The sequence below is a fragment of the Rhinopithecus bieti genome, unplaced genomic scaffold (assembly GCF_001698545.2).
Source record: "Rhinopithecus bieti isolate Rb0 unplaced genomic scaffold, ASM169854v2 scaffold_26603, whole genome shotgun sequence".
Classification (NCBI taxonomy): Eukaryota; Metazoa; Chordata; class Mammalia; order Primates; family Cercopithecidae; genus Rhinopithecus; species Rhinopithecus bieti.
This window is the reverse complement of record NW_016812252.1, coordinates 672,016-682,405: the sequence shown is the minus strand read 5'-3', so window position 1 is coordinate 682,405 and position 10,390 is coordinate 672,016. Positions and strand designations below refer to the sequence as shown.

Below are 10,390 nucleotides of genomic sequence, written 5' to 3'. Positions count from 1 at the left end.
TAGAAGAATGGCGCGAACCTGGCAGGTGGAGCTTGCAGTGAGCCAAGATTGCGCCACTGCACTCCAGCCTGGGCGACAGAGCAAGACTCCATCTCAATAAATAAATAAATAAAATAAAAAATCCTAATAAAAGCAGTAATTTTGGTAAAAATATAATTACTTGACACTTTTCTTAAGGGCTTTTTCCAGCTTCTTCACCTGCTGTTTATAAAGTCTTAATTCATGCTGTGTGGGCCTGTGGAAAATAAATAATGATAAATTAATTCAATTTACTGAATAAAACCATAAAGGTACTTAAATAAACTACATACAATACTTTGTTACTTGTCACAAATATACTTATTAAACTTCTGAAAATATTTCATGATTGCTAATTTGGTGTTTACCGGCCATTTAGATTTCTTCTTCTCTGTTATCCCTTATTCAAAGGCTTTTAGTTATTTTTTGCTGCTAATCTATTACTTGTTTTTATAGTGAAATATTTCAAGTATACAGACAAAAACAGAGAACATTATAACAAATCCTGGTGTATCCACCACCTAGCTTTATCAAATTTGAATATTAACAGATTATGGTTCAAATCTTAAACTTTATTCATATACTTAAAATTCCACATGTCCCTCATTAATGTCATTCTTCTCCTTCCCATACCATAGATAACCACTATCCTCAATTCACTGTTCATTATTCCCATGTATGTTTTTAAATTTTTACTATTTAATCATAAATTTACATATTATTGTGTTCAAGGTTTTCACATTTTATAGAAATGACTTATGCTAGGTATCAGGTCCCTCTCTCCATTAAGGTGTAAGTTTTTTTTTTGTTGTTGTTGTTTGTTTTTTTTGAGACAGGGTCTCACACTGTCGCCTAGGCTGGAGTGCAGTGGCACGAGTTCAGTTCACTGCAACCTCTGCCTCCCAGGTTCAAGCTATTCTCCCACCTTGACCTCTTGAATAGCTGGGACTACAGATGTGCACCACCACCCCTGGCTAATTTTTGTATTTTTTTGGTAGAGACAGGGTTTCACCAAGTTGGCCAGGCTGGTCTCAAACTCCTGACCTCAAGAGGCCCGCCTCGGCCTCCTAAAGTGCTGGGATTACAGGCGGGAGCCACCGTGCCCAGCCATTAAAGTATAAGCTTATTGAGAACAGGAAATTTGTTTTGGTCTCTTCTTCATCCCAGAGTCTGGGACAGTGTCTAACTTACAATAGGTATTCAAATACTTGTTGAATGAAAACAAGGCTCAAAAATGTTCATTCTTTATTACTGTCAACATAGAGAGTGTCATCCTTTTGTAGCTATGCTGGATATAACTTTCTGTTGTGTGCCATTATACATTTTACTTTTCTTCTCATCCCACAGCACAGGAATAAGAACAAGGCATTCCAGTATAATTTGAGAATGAGAACTCCGCTGGTATAAGACTGAATCTAATATAGTAAATATTAATGTATTGTACATTTCAAAATCACTAAGAGTAAATTTCAAATGTTTTCAACCACAAAAGGTATTAGATGATGGATATGTTAATTAGCTTGATTTAATTATTCTGCATTGTATTCATGAATCGTAACATCACTTTGTGCCTCATAAATATATACAGCTGTAATTTGTCAATTAGCAATTAAAATAAAAATTTAAGATAATAATCATGCTGAGTGAAAGACAATAGACAAAAAAGAGTAAATATTGTATAGCTCCACTTATATGGAGTCTAGGAAATATAAACTAATACATAATGACTAAAAGCAAATCAGTGGTTACCTGAGGCAAAGGCAAAGAGAGGCAGCAGGGATTACAAAAGGGGCAAGAGATAACTTTTAGGGTGTTTTTTGTTTTGTTTTTGTTTTTAAGAGACAGGGTCTCTGTTGCCCAGGTTGGAGTGTAGTGGTATGAACACAGCTCACTGCAGCCTTGACCTCCTGGGCTCAAGTGATCTTCTCACCTCAGCCTCCTTAATAGCTGGGACTGCAGGAGTACGCTACCATGCCTGGCTAATTTTTTAAATTTTTTTCTAGAGACGAGGTCTCACGTGTTGCTCAGGCTCGTCTTGAACTCCTGGCCTCAAACAATCCTCCTACCTGGGCTTCCCAAAGTGCTGGTATTATAGGCATGAGCCACCGCACCTAGCCTCCAAAGTGATTATCTGGATTATAACTGTTTCACAGGTGTATACACATAATTCAATAAATGGTGTAACTTACATATATGCAGTGTACTGTACATCAATTGTAACTCATTAAAGCTATTTTTTAAAAGCAAAAAAAAAAAGACTGAATCTATTTGAAGTTTTTTTTTTTTTTTTTTTTTTTTTTTTTTGACACAGGGTCTCGCTCTGTCACCCAGGCTGGAGTACAATGACATGATCATGGCTCACTGCAGCCTTGACCTCCTGGGGTCAAGTGATCCTTCCACCTCAGTCTCCTGAGTAGTGGGGACTACAGCCACAGATCACCACACCCGGTTAATTTTTATATTTTTTGTAGAGAAGGGGTTTTGCCATGTTGCCCACTCTGGTCTCGAATTCCTGCCTCAAGCAATCCGCCTGCCTCTGCCTCCCAAAGTGCTGAGATTACAGGCAAAAGCCACTGTGCCCAGCTTATTTGAAGTTCTTAGCTAGTTTTAACTTCTTCCATGTGGACTCCTGTTTTCTCATTTCCCTTGCCTACCCGTGTGTTCTTGTTCCTTTCATAAGTTATCATGGGAGAGAACTGACTAAAGTGAGTATAAGAATATTATGTACTCATGATTAGCTTTAGAGCAAAGGAGATAGAATGGTGCATTTAATATTCCAAATTCCAGTGTATGTTTACTTTTCAAAGGATGAAGAAAAGTTGACCGGGATGCAGTGGCTCATGCCTGTAATTCCAGTATTTTGGGAATTCTGGCACTAAGCCTAGGAGTTCAAGATCAGCCTAGGCAACACAAGGAGACCCCATCTCTACCAAACAAAAAACTAAAAAATTAGAGGCCGAGCATGGTGGCTCATGCCTGTAATCCCACCACTTTGGGAGGCCAAGGAGAAAGGATCACTTGAGGTCAGAAGTTCAAGACCAGCCTGACCAACATGGTGAAACCTCATCTCTACTAAAAATACAAAAAATAGCCAGCCGTCGTGGCGCGCACCTGTAATCCCAGCTACTCGGGAGGCTGAGGCAGGAGAGTCACTTGAACCTGGGAGGCAGATGTTGCAGTGAGCCGAGATCGCGCCACTGCACTCCAGCCTGGGGGACAGAGTGAGACTCTGTCTCAATTAAAAATAAATAATTTTAAAATTAGCTGGGTGTGGTGGCTCGCTCCTATAGTCCCAGCTAAGAGACTTGATTAGTCTTGAGCCCTGGAGGTCAAGGCTGCAGTGAGACATGATCACACCACTGCACTTGGCCTGAGTGACAGAGTGAAACTCTGTCTCAGAAAAGAAAAAAAAAAAAATACTTAAGTTTCTCTCACCTGGTTTCCAAATCTTTTTGGAGGTTCAGCTTTTCACTTAAGAGTGCATCAATCTGAGAGTTTGACTCCTTGAGTTGATTCTGTAATGACTGCAACACATTTCATAGAAAAATAATTAACTTTCTGAGATTACTTACTTTATTAAAAAGTATTTATTGGTTATGCAGTCCCCATACCATTAAAAGGCCTTTATAAGTTGGTGAGGCATCCAGATTTCTGTAGTCATTTTCTTCTTCTGACTGACTTTCATCTTCTTTATATTGCCTATGAAAATATGCATGCAGTATACTTATGAAAAATCTATCTTCAAAGAAAAAAATCTAATTAAACCAATGTAATGAGGGTTTAATCATCTAAACATGAATTAAAATTAATTCAAATTTCCTACTTGTTCTCATAGAGAGAGGTATTAGAACACTACTACTATCTATTATTATAGGACATACAATATCCATTTACTCTCTTTTTACTTAGAATATATAATCCATGAAGACCAGAACTGTCTTATTCACCACTGTATCTCACTGCCTAGAAAAACTATGGACTATAAGAGGTGAAAAGCACTGCCGAATAAACAAAACAAAACATAGGTGGAACATCCATGTTCTTTCAAAAAATGCATTCACATACTATTTTTTCCTTCTAGTACTTTTAGGTAACCAAAAAACCTGTATGAAAAAATGCAGATCGTAAGTGGAAAAAGCAACAGATTTAATAGTCTTGGTTCAAGCCTTGAAAACACCACTAACTAGTTGTACTATTTGAATAAGTCAATCTCTCAGAATTTATTTTCTCATCTGTAAAACAGTATCTGTCACATCTACTTTACAGGAGTGGTGTAAAAAGCAAACGAAAGATACTGAAGGACTCTGTGAAATGCAAAGTGCTAGCAAATACATATGATTATTTTTAGCAATCTTGATTAACTATCACTGTGCTGTCCTATATAGTAACCAATAGCTACATGAGCTAGTGGTTACTGCTTAACACTTGAAATATGGGTAATGCCACCAAAGAAATAAACTTTGAATTTCATTAAATCTAAAAATTGAAGCAGTATAAAATACTTTTCTGTTAAATACAACTTCATTTTTTAAGGACTACATTTCGCTTTAACTGTTGCATAAAGTATTACTATTGTAGCCTAGTGTGCACTGGGTACATGCATGATTTCTAGTATTACACATAAACATATCACCAGTCTAGTAAGTATCAATGGATTGATTCAGTTCAAATGATTTATTTATTCCCAATGTGTTTATTTTATGCATGTGCATATAGTCTGATGATAAAACCAATAACAACAAAAAAAAAACCTTGGACAACACTGGCCTTAAAAAAATGGATAAGCAGAGAAGCTTTTGCCACTGCAAGAGGCCCATGTCCCACCTGTCTTCTTCCTTTGGTCTTGCTGCTTCAGTTCTACAGGTTCATAGCTCTTCTCCTGTGCTTCCTGTTTATCCTACTTAGGCCTCCAAATCTTAGCCTGTCTTCTCCTCTCTCCTCTTTCATCTTCTTTACTAATGTAATACTTGTCAATGAATTGTTACATCCTCTTTTTACAGTACTCCTACTTCTTTAGATGATACTTATATCCTATTGATAGATCTCAAAATCTATCCTGAAATTGCCAGAATCTCACTTTCAAGTTAGTACTCATTCTTAGAAAGGAGACTGAGTTTATAATATAAACTCCGTTCAGTCAATGAATCCTGAAAATCCCCTCTTTAGGAGACTCTTTTATTGCTGCAAATTTTCTCATTTGTAGAATATTATTTATTAATGTATCTCCTATTTTCTTCCTATCCTCCACTTCCCTCAATAAGACATTCAATCCAAATATCTGACCCAAGGATAATTTGCATAGGCCAAAATACTTTACTTCAGCTAGACAACTGATGAAAAGCTTTTAAGCTAAAAGTGATTCTTCTCCAAGTCGCTCGTTCCTCAACCCCAGATTTTCATTACAAATTCATGAAAACTAAATTCAATACCACCACTCCAATGGCCTCAATCCTTTTGTCACCTTTAGTCAGAGAACCCCGTTTGCAGAACTCTACAAGTATCTCTCACATCATATTCTACATAAAAATTTCCTGATAGCTATGTTATGTTAAATCTATTCTACTCTTACCAAAAACCCCAAATCCCCTCTCTTCATCATCTAGATCAGGGGTCAGCAAACTGCTGTCTGCAGGCTATATTCAGCAGGCTGTTGGTTTTGTAACTATTTTTATTGTAACACACCTGTGCCAATTCATTTACATATTATCTGTGTCTGATTTTGTGCTGCAACAGCTGAGTTGAGTAGTTGTCCTATCTTTGTAGAATCTCTACCATCTAAACGACAGTTTCATTTGGAAGTCAGAAGGTCCCTGATGCTACTTGATAAAATGCTGCTTTCTGAAAAGAATATAAAGCAAGAAGTTGCTTTTTCATTAGTTGCTCTCTTCTCCCTTCTTTCCTTCTTCCTTTTCTTTTCCCTTTCTTCTCTTTTTTTTTTTTTTTTTTTTTTGGAGTCCCCACGGTACTACAGATAATCAGCAACCAGCAACCCACGGAGCTCTGCCATTGTTCTCTCCAAGATTTTGGAAAGTCACTATTCTTGGGGCAAGACTACTCGAACATATGCTTCATTAAAATGAAGAATTATCTGCTTTATTATGGGATCCTAATTACTTAGAACATGGTACAAAATAGGTGCTCAAATACATTTTTTTTTTTTTTTTTTTGAGACGGAGTCTTGCTCTGCCGCCCAGGCTGGAGTGCAGTGGTCGGCTCTCAGCTCACTGTAAGCTCCGCCTCCCGGGTTGACGCCATTCTCTTGTCTCAGCCTCCCGAGTAGCTGGGACTACAGGCGCCTGCCTTGTCGCCCGGCTGGTTTTTTGTATTTTTTAGTAGAGACGGGGTTTCACCGTATTAGCCAGGATGGTCTCGATCTCCTGACCTCGTGATCCGCCCGTCTCGGCCTCCCAAAGTGCTGGGATTACAGGCTTGAGCCACCGCGCCCGGCCTAAAATACATATTTGTTAAAAGAACTGTTCCATCTATAAATAATAAAAAGATTAGCTACTGTTTTAGTGACCTTACATTAAAGCATTTTAAATTATATCTTAGATATCCTTCAGCTATTTTAATTTAGCCAAAAACCATTTATCTCTATGCTTATTTAATCATGTGATAAGTGTGTTTTAATCTATAAGCCTGATTTTTCACTGACATTTTATGTTTATCTCACATAAATCTGCATACTAATTAGGTTGCACTTTGGTAGGCAGCCAATCTAATTCTATGTACTCTGTGGATATACTCAGTAACTACCCAGGGGCTAGATCACATCAGTAGAAAAAATTGTAATACTTCAAGAAAATAAAGGGAAATACCATTTCCGTTGTGACCAATACTTCGGTGATAAATAAGTATACATAATTTAACATAAATACAACAAAACATCTTGACTTAAGTTGTAAAATATAGTCAAGATCTTTATAAAAAAGAACTTCACAGTGACATATTAGGTGGATTTCCATAGTATATTTAAAGTTTCAAAAGCTACAGAAACTTCTGGTGTGATTACTGGATTAAAACTTTAAAACTGTAATACAGGATTATTCGTACCTTTGTGTATGAATTTTCTAATTTTCGATTCATAGTAATCAATTAGACAAAGCAACCTAGAAAACAGAATATTGAATTATTTTCAAAATGCGGTATTAGAGCAACTACTAGTTTCACTACATAATTTCAAATTACAGTGTAAAAGTAAGTACACATTATCTGGCAGGCTTTAAAAAATTTAAGTGATTCTTACCAGAAAGCAAATACTATACTCAGTCATATGTTATATTAATTTCAAACTATAGATTTAAAAAAACTATAAACATTATATCTCAACATATTAAATGCATATCTTCCTTGTCCCAACAGTTCTACCTCTAGCAATATCTCCCACAGAAATATGTCAAAGGATGCAACTCAATATGAACAAAGTTGTTCACTGCACCATTATTTATAAGAGTGAAAAGCCAGAAATAATTTAACTCTCCATCAGGAGAAAGGTTAATGGCACATCCATACTATAGAAAATAATGGGCTGGGCACAGTGGCTCAAGCCTGTAATCCCAGCACTTTGGGAGGCTGAGGTGAGTGGATCACGAGGTCAGGAGTTTGAGACCATCCTGGCCAACATGGCAAAACCCCATCTCTACTAAAAATACAAAAAATTAGCTGGGCGTCATGGTGCGCGCCTATAGTCCCAGCTACTTGGGAGGCTGAGGCAGGAGAATCACTTGAACCTGGGAGGCGGAGGTTGCAGTGAGCCAAGAGCACACCACTGCACTACAGCCTGGTGACAGGGCAAGACTCCGTCTCAAAAAAAAGAAAAGAAAAAAAAAAAAAAGAAAAAGGAAATAATGGAGAAGTAGAAAAAATAATGTAAATTTGTATGTCCTTAACAAGGAATGATGATGGAAAAAATTAATGTTGCATAATCAAATGTATATTTTTTACCTTTGTCTAAAAAGAAAAGAAAAAAGTTAGATGTGAATATGTATATATATTGAAAAAGAACTCTATGGGTTCTTAACCAGGGAATAAATTGTGACCTAGTGGGTGTATGGAGGGGCAATGTTGCCATATTGACTAGTTGGAGAGGGGGCAGAATGCTAAAAATTCACCAGTGAACAACACAACAATACACAAAGAAGAACTGTTTCACTCAAAATGCCAACAGCACTCCTTTTGAGAAACAGTAGGAAGGACACACACCAAACTGTTAGGAGAGGAGGTTATCTCTGGGATGTGGGGATTAGGAAAGCAAGCAGATTTGTTACATTTTACCATATACACTTTTATATTGTTTGAATTTTTATAAACACTCATTGCTTTTATGATTTAAAAAACGAGAGAAAAACAAAATAATACTATGTTTTCATGTGTTATTCTTTTTTTTTTTTTTAGATGGAGTCTCGCTCTGTCACCCAGGCTGGAGTGCAGTGGCCAGACCTCAGCTCACTGCAAGCTCCGCCTCCCAGGTTCACGCCATTCTCCTGCCTCAGCCTCCCGAGAAGCCGGGACTACAGGCGCCACCACCTCGCCCGGCTAGTTTTTTTGTATTTTTAGTAGAGACGGGGTTTCACCGTGTTAACCAGGATGGTCTCAATCTCCTGACCTCGTGATCCGCCCATCTCGGCCTCCCAAAGTGCTGGGATTACAGGCTTGAGCCACAGCACCCGGCGTGTTATTCTTTTTAAAGGAAAAATGTATACTGTTTCCCTTCTATCTTGGGAAAACATTACCAACCCATTCCCCTTTTCAGACCTAATTCAGCCAATTGTGCTCTTAATGTCACAACTTTCTAGATTATTCTTTCTCTTCAACCCTTCCCCATCTTGACATATGCCAGCTTTCACATTATCCTGAAAATATGCTTTAATCTTTATATCCCACACAAATCCTCTTGACCTACTTCCCCCTTACGCTACGCTTCTATTTCTAATCTTTTCCTTCACAGCAAACTTCATTCATTCTGAGTGATTGTAACTAATTATCTTCAATAAAGTTTTAGGGAAGACTTATTACATGTTAAGTACTGGGAATTCTGAGCAAATAAAACAGTGGAAAAGTAAACAAGTTAACCAATGAGGAAGCATGCAACACTGCTGATCACCCTCTCCTTGAAACACTTTTGTTCCTTGGTTATCATGATACCCAAACACAATTCCTCTTCTGCCTCTTCTTTCTGTATATGGAATTTGGAAGTTCTCTGGAGTTTGGCCCTTTTAACAATAGGCCTGATATGTCTACATGGATGACTGAAGGTGCCTAAGCATATATCCATAAATGAATTCATCGGTTTCTTCCCCGTTCCTTCAAATGTAGCTTAAAAACTGGTCATCTTTGACTCCTCCACTCCTTTCAACATCTATAGCCAATTCACCCGGACAACTCCTGTCCATCTTTGCAGTGTCTCTCCCTTTTTTGGTCCTAGTTAAGACCTTCATTAGCCTTCATCTAGATTACTACAACCGATTACTAACTTGTCTTTCTGTCTCTGGGTTTAATCTCCTTGCTTAGAAATCTTTGGGTATGTTTCCTGTCACACGGAAAGTAGAACTCAAACTCTTTGGCCAATTTAAGTCTCTCAAAGTTACAGCACACTTTCCATATTGTCATATTGTCTCTTAAGACTCTTCCCAGAATCTCATGTATCCTATGCTCCAGACCTCTTGGACTCCTGACGTCCCAAACACATTCACTTTTCTGTTACCATATTCCTCTAATTGAAACACCCTTTCTCTCACCTCTGCCTATTAATATTCTATAGTTCCTAGTAGTCCAGCTAAAAAGATAACTCATTCATGAAGCCTATGTAGTCAGTACTACCTTTCACTAATTTCTCCCTACGTCACACCCACTTAGCATCCTATCTGCCCCACCTTATAGTACATACCACTAACTGCTTTATATTTTACTTACCTGCATATGTGTCTCTACACCCAACTAGACTATCAGGTCACCAAATGCAGGAATCATGGCTTTACTCATCTGTGTGTGCCCTATTACTTAGCCCAGTACCCATGTAACTTTTAATAATATCTGTAGTGGCTACAACTCATGTATTTCCAATAGGTTTAATTCACAATTTTTTATTTCAGTGTCTCAAACTGAAAGTATGTATTGATAAAAATCAAACAGGGTGGAAAATCTCTGGTCCACTGGACAAATTCATACCTGAATTAGCCTGATTTCATCTGCTACACTGCAAGTTCTCTCAGTGCTTCTCTCACCCTCGTACCCAGTTATCTTAGCTGTTTTTTTGTTTTTTCATTCTTCCCTTCCAATTTCTCTCTTCTTCTCCTTCTTCTTCCCACTGTAGTTCTCTCTCCCCTGCCTCTCTCCTTTTTATTCTTCCTTACCTCTCCTATTTTCTTTTTTT

The 10,390-nt window shown here is 37.7% G+C and overlaps 1 protein-coding gene across 1 annotated transcript in view; it reads right to left on the bottom strand.

Annotated features, from left to right (window-relative positions):
- Positions 1-10,390, bottom strand: part of CEP70 (centrosomal protein 70) — a 113,574-nt gene that overhangs the window by 31,655 nt on the left and 71,529 nt on the right. Inside the window, 5 exon segments of the mRNA XM_017895848.1 lie at positions 161-235; positions 3,454-3,542; positions 3,630-3,717; positions 7,072-7,084; positions 7,087-7,127. Coding sequence (XP_017751337.1) covers positions 161-235; positions 3,454-3,542; positions 3,630-3,717; positions 7,072-7,084; positions 7,087-7,127 — 306 coding nt within the window.